The following is an 18,187-nucleotide window of genomic DNA, read 5'->3' on the forward strand; positions in this document are numbered from 1 at the left end:
AACTCCTAGAAAAGTAGCCTAGATATGGATACACATGTGTATACAAATCTATGTCCAGCCATCCCTCAGTATCCCCAGGGGATTGGTTCTAGGACCCCATGTGGTACCAAAATCAGAATGTGCTCAAATCCCTAATATAAAATGGCATAGGCCGGGCGTGGTGGCTCACACCTGTAGTTCCAGCACTTTGGGAGGCTGAGGTGGGTGGATCATTTGAGGTCAGGAGTTCAAGACCGGCTTGACCAACATGGTGAAACCCCATCTCTACTAAAGATACAAAAAAATTAGCCGGGTGTGGTGGCGCATGCCTATAATCTCAGTTACTTGGGAGGCTGAGGCAGGAGAATCGCTTGAACCCGGGAAGCAGAGGTTGCAGTGAGCTGAGATTGTGCTACTGCACTCCAGCCTGGGCAACAGAGTGAGACTCTGTCTCAAATATAAAATATAAAATAAAATAAAATAAAATGGCATAGTATTTGCATATACACTACACATATTCTCCTGTGTACATTACTTTTTGACAGAGTCTTGCTTTGTCACCCAGGCTAGCGCAATCTCGGCTCAATGCAACCTCCACCTGCTGGGCTCAAGTGATCCGCCCATCTCAGCCTCTGGAGTAGCGGGACTACAGGTGTGTGCCACCATGCTCAGCAAATTTTTGTATTTTTTGTAGAGAGGGCATTTCACCATGTTGGCCAGGCTGGTCTTGAACTCCTGGCCTCAAGTGTTCCTCCTACCTTGGCCTCCCAAAGTGTTGGGATTACAGGTGTGAGCCACCGCGCCCGGCCTCTCCTGTGTACTTTATGTCATCTCTGGGTTATTTGTAATACCTGACATAATGTCTACACATTGCTTTATTCTCATGGATTCCACATAGTACTTGGTAAGTGGCAAATTCAAGTTTTGCTTTTTGGAACTTTGTGGACTTTTTCTGAATATTTTTAAATTCATGGTTGGTTGAATGCCAGAGGTGGAACCCTTGGATAAAAAGGGCTGACCTGCATCACAATTCAATGTACTGCTCTTGAGACTGTAGTTGTTTCCAAACAATATAAAGAAAAAAAGTTCAAATAAAGGCATTCTAAGAGATTTATTGTATAACATAGTGAGTATAGTTAATATATTATATTCTTGTCCATGTGCAGTGGTTCATGCCTATAATCCCAGCATTTGGGGATGCCAAGGCAGGCAGATCGCTTGAGCCCAGGAGTCTGAGACCAGCCTGGGCAACAAAGCGAGACCCTGTCTACAAAAAATATAAAAATCAGCTGCCAGGCGTGGTAGCTCATGTCTGTAATCTCAGCACTTTGGGAGGCTGAGGCAGGCAGATCGCTTGAGCCCAGGAGTCTGAGACCAGCCTGGCCAACATGGCGAAACCCCATCTCTACTAAAAACATAGAAATTAGCCAGGCCTGTAATCCCAGCTACTCGGGAGACTGAGGCATGAGAATAGCTTGAACCCGGGAGGCAGATGTTGCAGTGAGCCGAGATCACACCACCGCACTCCAGCCTGGTGACAGAGTGAGATTCTGTCTCAAAAATAAATAAAAATAAAAATAATAATTAGCTGGGTATGGCAGCACATGCCTGTGGTCCCAGCTACTGCAGAAGCTGAGGTGGGAGGATCATGTGAGGCCAGGAGTTTGAGACCACCCTGAGCAACACAGTGAGACCCCATCTGCACAAAAAAAAATGTAAAACTTAGCTGGGCATGGTGGCATGCACCTGTAGTTCCAGCTACTCAGGAGGCTGAGGCAGGAGGATCACTTGAGCCCAGGAGATCAAGGCTGCAGTAGAACATCGCTGCACTCCAGCCTGGGCAACAGAGCAAGATCCTGCCTCTAAAAATATATACATATATTTTTAAAAAGGACAAAACTGATACACGTATTAATGGCATGGATGAATCCCAAAGGCATTTATGCTGAAAGATCCCAAACACAAGAGCCCATGCTGGCCTGAACAGGCAAATGTCATCTATGGAGAGAAAACTGGATGGGAGGCTGCCCAGGGACCGGGAAGGGGGAGATCAAGTGGGAAGAGGCACGAGGTGACCTGAGGTGACAGAGACATTCTCTATCTTGATAAGGATGTAGGCTACAGTGCTATATTCACTTCTCGAAATTTAAGCTGAACATTTAGGACTTGCATATTTCATATTCTACCCCAATTTTCAAAAATAGAGGAACAAGAGAGATTCCTAGGTAAGACAACCTTCGAGGTGCAAGACAGTTTTTTTTTTTTTTTTTCCCGAGACAGTCTCGCTTTGTTGCCCAGGCTGGAGTGTGGTGGCGTGATCGTGGCTCACTGCAGCTGCCGCCTCCCAGGTTTAAGCAATTCTGCCTCAATCTCCTGAGTAGCTGGGATTACAGGCATGTACCACCACGCCTGGCTGATTTTTGTATTTATACTAGAGATGGGGTTTCACCCTGTTGGCCAGAGTGGTCTTAAACTCCTGACCTCAGGTGATCCACCTGCCTGGGCCTCCCAAAGTGCTGCAATTACAGGCGTGAGCCACCGTGCCCGACCCAGAGCAGTTTATTTTTGAGACAGGGTCTCGCTGTGTTACCCAGGCTGGAGTGCAGTGGCACAATCTCGGTTGCAGTGAGCCGAGATTGCTACTGCAACCTCCACCTCCTGGGCTCAAGCGATTCTCCCACTTCATGCTCCTGAGTAGCTGGGACTACAGGCACGTGCCACCATGTCCCACTAAGTTTTGTAAAGGCAGTCTTAATAGACACTATCACCAGGCACGGTGGCTCACGCCTGTAATCCCAGCACTTCTGGAGGCCAAGGTGGGTGGATCACCTGTTTTCGGGAGTTCGAGATCAGCCTGGCCAACATGGTGAAACCCTGTCTCTACTAAAATTAGCTGGGCATGGTGGTAGGCGCCTGTAATCTCAGCTACTCGGAAGGCTGAGGCAGAAGAATCGCCTGAACTCAGGAGGCAGAGGTTGCAGTGAGCCAAGATCATGCCATTGCACTCCAGCCTGGGCAACAAGACCACAACTCCATCTCATAAAAAAAAAAAATTGACACTATTGGCTGGGTATGGTGGCACATACTGTAGCACTTTAGGAGGCCAAGCGGGAGGATCGCTTGAGGCCAGGAGTTTGAGACCAGCCTGGGCAATATAGTGAGACTGCATCTCTACAAAAGTAAAAATTAGGCCTGGTGTGGTGGCTCACGCCTGTAATCCCAACACTTTGGGAGGCTGAGGTGGGCTGATCACTTGAGGTCAGGAGCTCGAGAACAGCCTGGGCAACATGGTGAAACTCCGTCTCTACCAAAAATACAAAAATTCGCCGGGCACACGCCTGTAATCCCAGCTACTTGGGAGGCTGGGGCAGGAGGATCCCTTGAACCTGGGAGGTAGAGGCTGCAGTGAGCCGAGATTGAGCCACTGCACTCCAGCCTGGGCAACAAGAGTGAAACTCCATCTCAAAAAACAAGCAAACAAAAAAAAACAAGAATTAGCCACATATGATGGTACACTCCCGTAGTCCCAGTTACACGGAGGCAGGGGATCACTTGAACCCAGGAGGTGGAGGCTGCCATGAGCCGAGATCAGGCCACTGCACTCCAGCCTGGGTGACAGACTCCTGTCTCAAAAAAATAGAAAATAAAAAAAGATAATAGGTACATGGGCAATTGTTTTCTCACAAGGTCACACTATGCATTAGTACAAAGATTCAGTTGTCTTGATCAAGGTGCCTCGGAATCCAGAAAAAGAAAACTCATTATACTCATTATATACTTTAAAATGAATTTTTTAGCTTAAAATAGCAGCAGAAAGTATATTTAAAAAAAAATCTCAGATGGGGGAACTTTACCATATGTCAAGCTGAGCTGTTGTACTTTGCTGTGTGCATTTGCTATCAGTCTTATTCAAAAAATAAGCTGAGATCCCCATTTTTAGTCCTTACAAAAGTGATTCATGTGTTAAAATGGGAATGTCAGAAATGTGGAAGATATATGTTTAAGGTCTCTTGGTGGGGGGAGGGAAGGCGTTTCTAAATAGGCTACAAAGGCCGGGCATGGTGGCTCATGCTTGTAATGCCAGCAGTTTGGGAGGCCAAGGCGGAAGGATCACTTGAGGTCAGGAGTTAGAGACCATCCTGGCCAACATGGCAAAACCCTGTCTCTACTAAATTAACAAAAATTAGCCAGATGTGGTGGCAGGTGCCTGTAATCCCAGCTACTCAATCCCCGCTATTTGGGAGGCTGAGGCAGGAGAATTGCTTAAACCCGGGAGGCGGAGGTTGTGGTGAGCCAAGATCGCGCCACTGCACTCCAGCCTGGGCGACAGAGTGAGAATCCATCTCAAAAATGAGCAGGCTACAAAAAACTAAGAGTGACAAATATAAATTGACTTCCTAAAAATGGGAGGTCTCTGTATGGCACAGACATGATAAGCCAGGATGACTGAGCAGGGGCAGTCGTCCCAAATGCCCAGGGAGCTCCCAGCAAAGACAGTCATGTGGCCACCACAGAGAAAGGGTACATCCAGTGGCCACTGGACACCCAGAAGTGTTATGTCACTATTAAAAAATGCTGACCAGGCACGGTGGCTCACACCTATAATCCCAGCACTTTGGGAGGCCGAGGCAGGTGGATCACCTGAGGTCGGGAGTTTGGGACCACCCTGACCAACATGGAGAAACCCCATCTCTACTAAAAATACAAAATTAGTCGGGTGTGATGGTGCATGCCTGTAATCCCAGCTACTTGGGAGGCTGAGGCAGAAGAATCACTTGAACCTGGGAGGCGGAGGTTGCAGTGAGCAGAGATCGTGCCACTGCACTCTAGCTTGGGCAACAAGAACGAAACTGTCTCAAAAAAAAAAAAAAAAAAAAAAAAAAAAAAAAAAAAAAAAAAAGCTAATGGGAGGCTGGGTGCAGTGGGTCACACCCTGTAACCCAGCACTTTGGGAGGCCCAGGTGGGCGGATCATGTCAGGATTTCAAGAGCAGCCTGGCCAGCATGGCAAAACATCATCTCTACTAAAAATACAAAAATTAGCTGGATGTGGTGATGGGCGCCTACATTCCCAGCTACTTGGGAGGCTGAGGCAGGAGAATTTCTTGAACCCAGGAGGCAGAGACTGCCCCACTGCACTACAGCCTGAGCAACAGAGCAAGACTCCATCTCAAAAAAAAAAAAATCTTTGGAAAGAAAAAAAAACCCAACTAAAGAAGAGGTTTTGCTTGGGGATGGGGCAGCCAGGGCTCCAAGGGCAGCTCAGTGGTGACTTCTCTCTCCTTATTCGACCAGTCGCAGCACAGAGCTCTGCCTCATGGTCACAGGATGGCTGCTCTCTGCTGCCAAGCATCGCAGCCCACTCCAGGCCAAAGAAGGGCTACCACATGGGGAAGGCCAGCCAAGACTTCCTTTAAAAGGCTTTCCTGGAAGCTACACTAGCAAGTTCCATTTGCATGTCATGGGGATCAACTCACGTGACTCAGTTCTGAACAAACACAGACACACGGAGTGTCTAGCTTCAAACATGTGCTAGCTTCGAACTCCACGTGGGTCACCTTTAGCATGGAAGAGCTTGTTCCTGTCTGGCCTCAGCCAGAAGTCCCATGCAAATCACGAGTCCCCATCCAGGGTGGTTTATAGGAGAGATTTATTTGAAGAAATATTACAACATATAAAAACTACATAAAGTCTTAATTTCCACTCATACAGTGGTAGATTTGATATAATGCATAATAAAAAACTTTTAAAATCCAGAATGCACAAAGTACTGCACAATTTGATCACTAAATCATTAGTTGATAAGTGAACCTCACACAACAGCTTCATGTCAGCCAAGGCCACAAACACCATGTACCACACATGTGAACGGACAGATTGACATGTTAAAAACACAACATCAGTGCATGTTGGGGATTCCTGGTGCCAGAAACAGGGGTGACAGGAGGGCAGAACTAGTCCTTAGCAGCTTCCTCCTCCTTTATTTTAGCTGAAGGGAAATAAAAGAAAAAGTCACTTTGGGGAACACGCCCAGTGTCACACCACATGACAGGCAAGTAACAGACATGGACCATCAGGAAACGTTAACGTACTGATGTAACAGCTCACCCAATAAGCGGCAGAGTGCTAAGGGAATGTTCACGGAGACTGAACACTCCTCAAATGGTCCCCAGAGGGTTCTAGACCCAGAGGCTCAAGTGAGCAGCTGAGGCAGGTGCCTGCTGAGCCAGATTCACCGAGCAGGAGTGAGGGAAATGGCCCCAGGGCCAGCCCAGCAGCCAATCTGACCAAAGCCCTGATGTGTGCAGCACGCCTGCTCTAAGCACTCGACACGTGCAACTCACTCAATCCTCACAGCAGCCCCTTGAGAAAGATGGGGCCACGAAGGTGGGTAGGTGACCCACCTGAGTCCCAGAGCCCAGAGCGGTGGCCGGCAACTGCCCCCGCATGTACCCCCAGAGGGCAGTCAGGCCCCAGAGGAAGCCCGGCCCACCCCACCATACCTGAGGCACTCTCTCGGGCTTTGGCCAACATACAGAGCTTGATCTCCAAGCCAATGGCTTTGGCCAGGGGCGGCGGCACGGCGTTGCCCACCTGCGGGAGGGGAGAAGGGCAATGCCTGATGTGGACGCCCAGGCCCGAGGCCCGGGGGCAGGTGTACTGCCAGCCCCTGCTCAGATGGAGGACAACCTGGGCATTGCGCCCCTTGGGGAAGGGTTCTGGTCCTGCTCACGTGGGCCCAAATAATCCCTTCCAGCACAAGGTCCTCGGACCATCCAACTGGCCCATCATCCCACCCCACAGCCACAAGTCACTGGGCCTTTGAAGAGCTTCAGAAAGACTTGAGACAAAGACACGTGGGGCTGGGAGCAGTGGCTCACACCTGTAATCCCAGCGCTTTGGGATTAGTTGAGTGGATTAGCTTTGGGATTAGGTGGATTAGTTGAGGCCAGGAGTTCATGACCAGCCTGGCCAACATGGTGAAACCCCATCTCTACTAAAAGTACAAAAACTAATTAGCTGGGCATGGTGGCACATGCCTGTAATCCCAGCTACTCAGGAGGGTGAGGCAGGAGACTCGCTTGAACCCTGGAGGTGGAGGTTGCAGTGGGCAGAGATCATGTCACTGCACTCCAGCCTAGGCGACAGAGTGAGACTCTGTCTCAGAAAAAAAAAAAAAAAAAGACAAATGGGCCACCTAGACACGTTTCACTCCCAGCTAAGAGTGGCTGCTTCCCTGGCCAGCGCAGTGGCTCATGCCTATAATCCCAGCACTGTGGGAGGCCGAGGCAGGCAGATCACCTGAGGTCAAGAGTTCGGGACCAGCCTGGCCAACATGGTGAAACCCTGTCTCTACTAAAAATACAAAAATTAGGCCGGGCGCGGTGGCTCACGCTTGTAATCCCAGCACTTTGGGAGGACGAGGCGGGCGGATCACGAGGTCAGGAGATCGAGACCACGGTGAAACCCCGTCTCCACTAAAAATACAAAAAAATTAGCCGGGCCTAGTGGCGGGCGCCTGTAGTCCCAGCTACTCGGAGAGGCTGAGGCAGGAGAATGGCATGAACCCGGGAGGCGGAGCTTGCAGTGAGCCGAGATTGCGCCACTGCACTCCAGCCTGGGCGACACAGCGAGACTCCATCTCAAAAAAAAAAAAATAAAATAAAAAAATAAAAATAAAAATAAAAATAAAAATAAAATACAAAAATTAGCCGGGTATGGTAGCACACGACTGTAATCCCAGCTACTCAAGAGGCTGAGGCAGGAGAATCACTTAAAACCAGTGGGATGGAGGTTGTGGTGAGCTGAGATCACGCCATTTCACTCCAGCCTGGGCGAAAGAACAAAGTTCCATCTCAAAAAACAAACAAACAAACAAACAAAACAGAGAGAGTGGCTGCTTCCCGAGAACCAGATTCACGGGGAGGGGCGAAACGTGGTTTTCACAAGAACCCTGGACACTGGTTTTTAAGCAATGCGCGTGCCCTATGTTGATGAAAATACACTTAACTAACTCATAGACTAACTCGTTAAGCCAGCCTGACACCTGAGAAGCAGGTAGGAATTAAGGTGCTAGTTCATTTGAACCTACAGCGAGCGAGCTGTTGCCACCATGGGTTTTTTTTTTTTTTTTTTTTGAGACAGAGTCTTGCTCTGTCACCCAGGCTGGAGTGCAGTGGCGCAATCTCAGCTCACTGCAAGCTCCACCTCCCGGGTTCACGCCATTCTCCTGCCTCAGCCTCCGAGTAGCTGGGACTACAGGCGCCTGCCACCACGCCCGGCTAATTTTTTTGTATTTTTAGTAGAGACGGGGTTTCACCGTGGTCTCGATCTCCTGACCTCGTGATCCACCCGCTTCGGCCTCCCAAAGTGCTGGGATTACAAGCGTGAGCCACCGCGCCCGGCCTCCACCATGGGTTTTAACCTGCTCCTTTAGTGTGATGGATTGTCCTTCTGGCTCAATCTCTGCCTCAAAAACAAACAGTAAGGAACCAGCATAGGGACGCAGCCTGACTCGGATGTCTCAGCCCTGTCCCTCCTGTGGGCAGTCTTCCCACTGAGAGTGCTGGGGCTACCCGGCAGCCAGCAGGTGTCCTCCGGAAGTGACTGCGCTGGCCCCAGCCCCACCTGGTGACAGGCACAGAAGCCTCCTTCCTGTCCAGACCCAGCGGGCACCGCCCCACTGACCTGCCGGTGCTTGTCCAGGATGTTGCCGAAGAGCCGGTAGGTGTCGGGGAAGCCCTGGGAGCGGGCACACTCCCGCACGCTCACCACGCGGTGCTGCTCTGGGTGGAGCACGCGGCCCTGGGGGCAAGAGGCGCGGTGGGCAAGGGCAGTAGCACCCAGGCCGGGTCACCGTGGGGGACAGGGAGGGAAATGGCACCGTGGCAGCGTCCGGCCATGGCCTTGGCCTATTAGCCTGTCCCATGGACACGGAGGGGCAGGAGGCAGAGGCCAGGTGCCTGGGGTCCTGGGGTGCTGTCCCCCACTTAGCTAAGCCCAAGTTAGGGGAGCCCAGTTAGGCCTCCAAGTACAGGGCCTGACCCAGGCCCTTGGATGCCCCCTCCCCACCTACCTGCTTGCCCATGGGCTCGGGGTTGGTGACGGTTGTGCTGAAGAAGCCGTCCCACTCGAGCCTTCCATAGAGGCCAGCCCAGTGGTTGTGCCGGTTCCCGGTGTGGGGCAGGCACCAGGGGATGAGGGTGTTGAACTGCCTGGCTGCGGGGTCGCAGGCTTTGCCAGCTGGAAGACAGGACAGTGATGAGGCTGCAGTTATGGGATGGGGTATAGGCTTGGGACGGAGGACAGTGGCTCTTAGAGCTTTGGGAGGCAGAGATGGCACCTCCTGTGCAAGGGGCCCCTTGGGGTGGAGCAGCCAACAATCCTCGTTCTCTGGGCACTGTTTTTATTATTATTACTATATGTCTCACTCTGTTGCCCAGGCTGAAGTGCAATGGCATGATCTTGGCTCACTGCAACCTCTGCCTATGGGGTTCAAGTGATTCTCCTGCCTCAGCCTCCCAAATAGCTGGGATTATAGGCGTGTGACACCACGCCCAGCTAATTTTTGTAGTTTTAATAGGGATGGGGTTTCACCGTTGGCCAGGCTGATCTCGAGCTCCTGATTTCAAGTGATCTGCCTGCCTCCGCCTCCCAAAGTGCTGGGATTACAGGGGTGAGCCACCGTGCCTGACCTGCTTTTATTATTTATTGTTTTTCTTTTTAGAGACAGGGTCTTACTCTGTCTCCCAGGCTGGAGTGCAATGGCATAATCACAGCTCACTGTAGCCTCCTCAACCTCCCAGGCTCAAGCGATCCTCCCGCCTTGGCTTCCCAAAGTGCTGGGATTATAGGTGTGGGCCACGAACCCAGCCTGCTTTTACTACTTAACATGGTCAGCAGCTACCTTCTCTGGGACACCCAGGCTTGGTGTGTCTGTGCCCTGCCCTGGCCTCCAGGTTCACGGGCCAAAGGCCCAGGGCTCTGCCTTCCTTCCCCTCAGCCCACCAGGAACCACAACATACAGGCCCCACCTTCCACGCAGGAGCAGACCCCACGGAGGGCCCCGGAGCTGCTGCGGCCGTTCTTCCTGTCATGGTGGGTATACCGCAGCTTCCTGGCCATGGTGCCGTCCGAGAGCCGCACCTCGATGTTGGGCAGATCGCGCCAGTCTGAGCCAGGGGCCAAGGGGATGTGCCGCATGCGGGCGGCCACCAATGCACTCATGTCCTGAAAGAGTGTGGGGGGCCCAGCTGTCACCTCATGTGAGCAGCATCTAAGCATCCATGGTGGGCTGGGTGCTGGGAACACCATGGTGACCAGGAAGCCCCCTGGGGCTCATGCCCATCGGGAAAGAGACAGTCAGGGATATCGCACTTGGCTCGAGGCCACGGCAGGGACCTGAGGCAGCGCAGGGGTGGGAGAGCGTGGGAATCTAAGCTGAGCCTTTAGGGTGGGGGAAGGGGATGGTGAAAGGGCTGGTGTTGGCATCCTGGGAAAACATGTGGGGAGAGGCAGCGAGGGGGAAGGCAGTGGTGGGTGGGCAGTGGCTTGACACCATTCCAGATCAAGTCCAGGACTGCGGGAGCTCTGACACTTCCCACGACCATGCCAGAGAGGCCAGGGGTCACACAAGGGCTGAGGACTCGGGAGGAGGAGCCTGGGATCAGATTCCATGTCTCCCCTGAGTCTTGGGCAGGCTCTGACTGTTCCCATGGGGCTGCTGGGCTGGGCCTCGAGGAGAAGCCGCTCTGTCGGGGTGCCATTACCTTACAGATGTGGTCCCTGAGGATGGGCTGGTACTGTGTGCCCCGGAGCTGCCTCTGGAACCAGGACTGAGGCTCCCCATTGTAGGAGATCTCCAGCGCTGAGGCTCCATTCCGCACCTCCGGCAGGTCGGACATCGTGTCTCGCACCGTGATGGTCCGGAAAGGACCCGAGCTCAACCTGCAACAGAGGAGGTCAACACCTCTGGGGATGCACGCAGCAGCTGTCCCCTCGTCACAGGTGCCACCCCGCCTGCTCAGACGGCCTTCTCCAGAGGTCACAGCATTGCCCGAGGTCACATGGGTGGCAGCGTGCCTGGATGCCATCTGGAAGTGGGGATGGGGCTATGGCGTGGGCTTTGTGGACGACCACAGCCAAGCATGCGTCTGGCCGCTCTGCATGTGCTATCTACTAGGGAAGCAGATGATGCAACGTCAGAACTGGAGACCACAGGTGGCAGAGCGCCATGTGGCAGAGCACCGTGTGGCAGGCCAGATGCCGTGCCATCCTCTCCTCCCCAGGCCTCACCAGGGAGCACTCATGGGCCCCATGAGCTACTGAGGCCCGTTCGGCAGTGTGTGGAGGAGCGATGGGGGCCACCTACCTGGTTATGTTGCTCACAAACTTCTTGTCATCCACCACCACACTTAGCTGGCAGGCCCGGGGAGCAAACACATGCAGTGGCTCTGGGAACAGGGGGAGCTTCTCTCCAGGGGCCGCGGCCAGGATGATGGCCCGCCTCCGTGTCTGGGCCACGCCGTACTGACCGGCCTGTGGGGGAGAAGGACGGACACCCCCACCATCAGTGGGACACTCCCGACTGGCCAGACCCAGGCCAGGGGTCAGCAGCCTGAGTCAGGAGTGGCTGGCCAATGCGGAGCGCACTTGCAGAATCCCCAGTTACCCTGACAAGCGTGCTCCTGGTCAGAGGAGTTTGGAGCAGATAAAAAACAAAAGCAGCTGGCCGGGCGCGGTGGCTCACGCTTGTAATCCCAGCACTTTGGGAGGCCGAGGCGGGTGGATCACGAGGTCAGGAGATCGAGACCATGGTGAAACCCCGTCTCTACTAAAAAAAATACAAAAAATTAGCCGGGCGTGGTGGCGGGCGCCTGTAGTCCCAGCTACTCGGAGAGGCTGAGGCAGGAGAATGGCGTGAACCTGGGAGGCAGAACTTGCAGTGAGCCGAGATCGCGCCACTGCACTCCAGCCTGGGTGACAGAGCGAGACTCCGTCTCCAAAAAAAAAAAAAAAAACAAAAGCAGCTGAGCCCAGAGGGCAGCCACTGGGGAAGGTGGGAGCGAACCCTGCGGGCAAGTCCAGCCAGCTCTGAAAGCACTGCAAGGGCCCCAAGGTCTTAGCACTCGGGGAGAACACTGGAGACCAGGAACGCTGTCGCTTCCCTGATGGCTGTGGTCACAAGAACAGAGAACGTGGCTGTGACAAGTCTTGCCTGGTGAGCCTGAGTCGCCCTGAGGCTGAGCTAGGGGACCAGGTAGCCAAGTGCTTGCCCACTTAGGCAGACATCCTGTGCTAGCATCTGGATAGCGGTTTCATTTTTAATTATGCCCTCAATCGCTGAGCTGATACAGAGGATGGGGGATGCTTTTCAGATAAGGCCTGGGCCCCACAGACTATGTCCATCCCTGTCCCTGCAGACACAGCCACCTGGAGTGCAACCCTCGGCCATCTGTGGGGGTTTGTGTGTGCAGTTACCCAGAGCAAAACTGTCTTTTAAACCAATCGAACAGCTGCCGCCTACACATGGCTCTGCGCACCTCACTTCCCCTCCCCTGTGCAGACTCAACCGCTCCACGGTGCTCCGTGGTGGGCTGCTCACCATTCCCCATCGAGGGAAAGGAGCCTGGAGCTGCATGGCAAGAAGCCCCTTGTAGCCAGCCCTCCCGGGCATGTTCGAGAACACAGCTCAAGAGACGCTAGAGGTGGACTTGCTGGGGGCCGGCTGAGCAAGCATCTCCCCTGACTCTGCCAATGGGACACAGCACCACGCCAGCCTCTGCCGCTTGGATGGCAGGCCTGTGCCATTGAACCCTGCTTTCAGTAAGGGACGGCTGGGCTGCTGGCCAGGTCACTTGCTGGCCACATCCGTCTGCCCACCCCGGCCCCGGGGCCCACCTGCAGCACGCCGAAGGTGCACTGATAGCCCATGCGGACCAGGCAGCGGAGGGTGAGCTTCAGGACCATGGAGCGCTTGAAGGAGACAAAGTTCCTGACATTCTCCAGGAGGAAGAACCGGGGCCGGTAGTAGTCGCAGTAGCTGTAGGGGGCGGGAGAGACTGCAGGAGTCACCTCCACAGACAGAGGGGAGAAACGACCCACTGTGCCGGAAGCCCCTCACGAATGTTATCAAAGTCTCTCCCTGGTGAGAGCTGAGCTGTGAGCTTCCGGGGGGGCAGAGGCCTCCGTGCAGGGCGAAAATGACCACTGCTGACATGCGGCACAGCCCCGGGCCGTCTGGCAACACTGGGGGGCTTCTACCCGTTTACCTGAGGAAGGAAACCACCAGAGAGTTTTTGAACTTGGAGTAGGTGCGCGAATTGAAGCGGTTCATGCCGCTGAAGCCCTGGCAGGGCGGCCCGCCGCACAGCATCTCTACATCTCCCTTCTGGGGCAGCCGCTGGCCACGGGAGTTGGTGGTCTCCCCAGCCATGACCAGCTTCAGCAGGATGTTGCAGTCCTCTGTGAACACCGTGGAGCCGGGGTTGTTCAGCCGGAACGCCTGGGCCGCGGGGTCCCACATCTCGATGGCCCACAGCGTGTCAGAGATGCCTGGCAGATCAAGCACGAAGCCATGCTTTCAACTCTCCAGAAGGAGTTTTTTTTTTTTTTTTTGAGATGGAGTCTCGCTCTGTCACCCAGGCCGGAGTGCAGTGGTATAATCTTGGCTCACTGCAAGCTCTGCCTCCCAGGTTCAAGCGATTCTCCCACCTCAGCCTCCCGAGTAGCTGGGACTACAGGCACGCACCACCACGCCCAGCTAATTTTTGTATTCGTATTAGAGACGGGGTTTCACCATGTTGGCCAGGATGGTCTCAAACTCCTGACCTCGTGATCCACCCACCTCGGCCTCCCAAAGTGCTGGGATTACAGGCGTGTGCCACCGTGCTTGGCCTTGGAAGGAGATTCTTGAGTCAGGAAGGTGACCAGGGTTGGAAGGCGTTTCAGGTAGCACCTGCCCGGTCTGGGCTCACCAGGTATTCAGAGATGGGGCCTACGGGCGCTCACCTGCTTGGTGGAATCCCTCCGACAACCCCCCGCAGCCAGAAAACACATCCAGGGTCCGCAGCTTGGGTAGCTTGATTTCCATCTCTGGCTCGCTCGGTTCACAGGCTTGGGACTTGGGCTTGCCCTTCCCTGGGGGAGAGAGGCCAGAGGCTAAACCCGATCCTCAGAGTCCAAGTCCACCTTGCTCTCAAGCGCCTTGTTAACTCAGGCGGCCTTACTGTCCCAGAGTCAGTAACCCCAGAGGTGGTTTTACACTGAGGGATTCACAGGCAGCCTCCAAGTTACAGAAGAATAACTTGAAAAGAAACTCATACAATGACGTACCTTTTCCCTTGCCCTTCCCTTTGTTTCCAGGGCTACGGGCATGGTTGGGAGGATCTTCAAAGCTTTTGCTCTTTGCATTATAGGCCTGAAAAGGAGAGAACTGCAATCATTTGGGAGAGAAACGCACCAGTCCCCTCTCTAACACAGGCTAGTAAGAAGGCAATCTGATAGTCACTTAATTTCTCCCTCAGTGGGGCCATGACCAATTAGCCACCAATAAGAGTAGTCTGACTTTGCTACAATGGAAACTCAAAACAATCCATTTTATTAATACTAACATTTGATGTGGCTGACACTGAAATGCCTATTACAAGCACTTGAGAGTACTCTTGCTAGAACAGGAAAAAGTGCGATGCAGAATCTGCTGTCCAACTGGGCTATCCTCATCCAAGCCTGGGAGAACGTGGATGTATCATTTTAAGATAACAACACGGAAAGGCCAAGCCCCAACAATTTACAAGTCATGAGCTTGATCAGCTGACTCGTGGGCCCTCTCCATAACCAGGGCCACCCGCACAGGCATGTGGGCTGGGCCTGGACGTAGGCGCCTGGCCAAAGGGACCCAGGAGCAGGGGCACCTTCTCCAACTCATACTAAGACACCAGTCAGGCTGGTGGAAGCTGCCTCATGGTCCTCAACATTCAGTTGCACCAAGACACTAAAATGTTAGGTTCTCTAATGACATACTTTTTAAAAACCAGGAGTGTTAAACTCCGGAACTACTTGAATCTCATACAACTTGTGCTCTGGAGAACCCTTCCCAGAGCCCCCTAAAGCTCCTGCAGAACAGCTTCACGTCAGCCAACCACCCACTTCTTACAAAAGCTGAAACCCTGCAGCCAAGCCGCCCTGTGCATAACCCGACATCAGACTCCTTCTGGCCAACTTTGACCCCGAAGCCTTCCCTCTAGCAAGCAGGGGCACCACCTCGAGGAAGTAGAAGCGGTTGGGGCCGCCCATGGAGTACACCTGGACGCACTCGGGCAGGTCCTCCCCATACTCCACGGTGCAGCGGCCCTGCACAGCCTTGAAGTCCACCACAGCCTCTTCGTCGCTCCAGTAGAGCAGGTTGATGTCTGCGTGGTAGCTCGCCGGAGTGGACTTGTGGGTGTTTTCAGGCCTGCGAGCAGGAGAGGCCTCGTTAGGAGCTCTCCTTTGTGGTGAGCTTATGCTGAATTAAACAGCACCATGTTCCTGGAGTGCTCAGGGAACTGCTGGGTAAAGACCGCCCCCCCCTCAGTTAGGGAACCACCAGGTAAAGATACCCCCAGTTAGGGAGACACCAAGTAAAGACCTCCCCCCTCCCCAGTTACGGAACCACAGGGTAAGGAACCCCCGCCAGTTAGGAAACTGCAGGGTAAAGACCCCCAAGTTTGAGAACCACAGAGTAAAGACCCCCTCAGTTAGGGAACTGCAGGGTAAAGATATCCCCTCCCCACACTGGGGAACTGCAAGGTAGACTCCCCCCATTTAGGGAACCACAGGGTAAAGACCCTCCAGTTAGGGAACTGCAGGGTAAAGATCACCCAGGTTAGGGACCCGCAGGGTAAAGACCCCTCCCAGTAAGGGAATCATAGGATAAAGATATCCCCTCCTCACATTAGGAACTGCAAGGTAGATTCCCCCACAATTAGGGAACCGCCAGGTAATGACCCCTGACCCAGTTGGGAACCGCAAGGTAGATTCCCCCACAATTAGGGAACCGCCAGGTAATGACCCCCGACCCAGTTAGGGAACCGCAGGGTAAAGACCCCCCCAGTTAGGGAGTCATAGGGTAAAGACCCCCCCTACTTACGGAACCACAGGTAAAGATATCCCCTCCCCACATGAGGGAACTGCAAGGTAGATTCGCCCCCAATTAGGGAACCGCTGGGTAAAGATCCCCCAACCATTAGGTCAGCTTGGCTGCTTGCTCTGCACAACTGGCCCTGCCCTGTAGTGTCTGCCTGCCGGTAGCAGCCTCTCGAGTGTGTTTCTCTCGCCTGTACCACTCAGAACCCTTGTTTTATTTCCTGTTATTACAAAGGCTTCAGGAAATCTTTGATCTATGTTAGCTAAGAGGTGAGGCAAGTGTATAGCTTCCTGTACAGGCTAGTTTCAGGTTAATGCCTAATCACAAGTTACTCGGGTCTTAGAAAAAGAAAACGTAATAGGCCAAAAGCTTAGGAAAGAGAAAAAATCCCAGAGACAGGAGGACCTGGGAAGAGGTGGGGACAGCGGGACAGAACCTGGACAGTCATAGATAGAGCTTGGGAGGTTCTCTGGGGGTGCCCAGACACTCTACCCCTGTTTTTCCTTTTGAAACGGGGTCTGGCTGTCACCCAGGCCGGAGTGCAGTGGTGAGATCATGGCTCACTGCAGCCTCAAATTCCTGGGTTTGAGTGATCCCTCCAGCCTCAGCCTCCCAAGTAGCTGGGACTACAGGCGTGTGCCACCACACCCAGCTAGTTTTTTTTTTTTTTTTTTTTTTTGGTAGGGCTGGGGTCTCACTACGTTTCCTCAAGCTGGTCTTGAACTCCTGGACTCAAGTGATCTTCCTGCCTCAGTCTCCCAAAGTGCTAGGATTAGAGGCGTGAGCTACAGCGCCCAGCCAGCTTAAGGATTTCTTTTGGAAAAAGGGCTCTGCAACATTAAAATAAGGACCTAAAAGTGAGGGCTGGGAACTAGAATTCTAGTCATTATCAGTGCCCACCAATAATCAGAAACACTTGGAAAAACAGCTACTTCAACATAACTCTTAGAACAACCGTGGGTGCTATGCCACAACCCTGTTTCAGGCAGAGCCTTCTAGAAGAGTCTGCGGCCTCGTGGAAGAACAGAGGCCTCTGCTGACCTGTAGAACTTGTTGACCCGGATTTTGATGTCAGTCTCGTTGGGCCTGCCGTTGCTCTTCTTGGGACAGAAGATTTCTTTGATCCGGCCAATTCGGTAGGGCTCAGGGGCATCCAGGTTGCTGCCTTTGATGTAGTCGGAGTATTTCCGGTAGTGCTCTGGGTACAGGTCCTCATCCACAGGCTCCTTCCGTGGGCGTTTCACGGGACTGGACAGCTTGATGCTGCAGAGAAGCACCCACTTGGCATCAATGAACCTTCCACCTTGCAGTGGTCAGTCAGGCATGACTGACCAGTGACAATAACCATTTAAAGTCAAACACCTGATGAATTAAGGTAGGTGTGTACCCTAAGAAATTATTTAGGCTGGGCATTGTGGCTCACGCCTGTAATCCCAGCACTTTGGGAGACCAAGGCAGGTGGACCACAAGGTCAGAAGTTCGAGACCACCCTGGCCAACATGGTGAAACCCTGTCTCTACTAAAAATACAAAAATTAGCCAGGCGTGGTGGTACATGCCTATAATTCCAGCTACTTGGGAGGCTGAGGCAGGAGAATTGCTTGAACCCAGGAGGCAGAGGTTGCAGTGAGCTGAGATTGTGCCACTGCACTCCAGCCTGGGTGACAGAGCAAGACTCCATCTCACAGAAAAAAAAAAAAAAAAGATTTAGCCGGAGATTCAGTCTCACAGTTTGAAGCACGCATTCACCCTCTGCGCATTACTGGCTACGGTGGTGGCTGACACTGCTCAAATACGCCAGGCTCCCGCCTCCCGACCACTTGGCATCTTGTGTTTCCTGGCATGTGACGTGGGCAGAAGTGACCTAGGAGGATGTCACTGCCTGGGGAACGTCCTGTGTGCTTTCCCTTGGGCTCAAAGACTGGCAACTTCTGACTCCAGCAGCCCAGATATCCAAGGGACACAACAGGCGGAGTCCTCTGCTGACCTGTGATGGGCACCTCGTATGAGCAAGACAGCGGCTACTGTGGTTTTTGTTGAGACAGTTTCACTCTGTCCCCCAGGTTAGAGTGCAGTGGCACGAT

At 53.2% G+C, this 18,187-nt stretch overlaps 1 protein-coding gene across 8 annotated transcripts in view; it reads right to left on the reverse strand.

Annotated features, from left to right (window-relative positions):
- Window positions 1–5,611: 5,611 nt before the first annotated feature.
- The window catches only part of DNMT1 (DNA methyltransferase 1), a 74,145-nt gene continuing 61,569 nt past the window's right edge, over window positions 5,612–18,187 (reverse strand). For 3 of the 8 annotated variants that reach the window (XM_063615979.1, XM_063615978.1, XM_063615980.1), the window contains 12 exons: window positions 17,146–17,367; window positions 15,240–15,432; window positions 14,313–14,397; window positions 13,989–14,117; window positions 13,250–13,532; window positions 12,879–13,020; window positions 11,350–11,516; window positions 10,748–10,925; window positions 10,004–10,208; window positions 9,055–9,221; window positions 8,667–8,783; window positions 5,612–6,572 (listed from right to left, as the gene is read on the reverse strand). In XM_063615979.1, the coding sequence (XP_063472049.1) occupies window positions 6,330–6,572; window positions 8,667–8,783; window positions 9,055–9,221; window positions 10,004–10,208; window positions 10,748–10,925; window positions 11,350–11,516; window positions 12,879–13,020; window positions 13,250–13,532; window positions 13,989–14,117; window positions 14,313–14,397; window positions 15,240–15,432; window positions 17,146–17,367 (2,131 nt within the window). In that variant the 3' untranslated portion in view covers window positions 5,612–6,329. The remainder of the gene's footprint in view (window positions 6,573–8,666; window positions 8,784–9,054; window positions 9,222–10,003; window positions 10,209–10,747; window positions 10,926–11,349; window positions 11,517–12,878; window positions 13,021–13,249; window positions 13,533–13,988; window positions 14,118–14,312; window positions 14,398–15,239; window positions 15,433–17,145; window positions 17,368–18,187) is intronic. The other 5 variants (XM_055238201.2, XM_063615982.1, XM_055238199.2 and 2 more) reach the window with 3 other exon arrangements.

The sequence above is a fragment of the Symphalangus syndactylus genome, chromosome 13 (genome assembly GCF_028878055.3).
Source record: "Symphalangus syndactylus isolate Jambi chromosome 13, NHGRI_mSymSyn1-v2.1_pri, whole genome shotgun sequence".
Classification (NCBI taxonomy): domain Eukaryota; kingdom Metazoa; phylum Chordata; class Mammalia; order Primates; family Hylobatidae; genus Symphalangus; species Symphalangus syndactylus.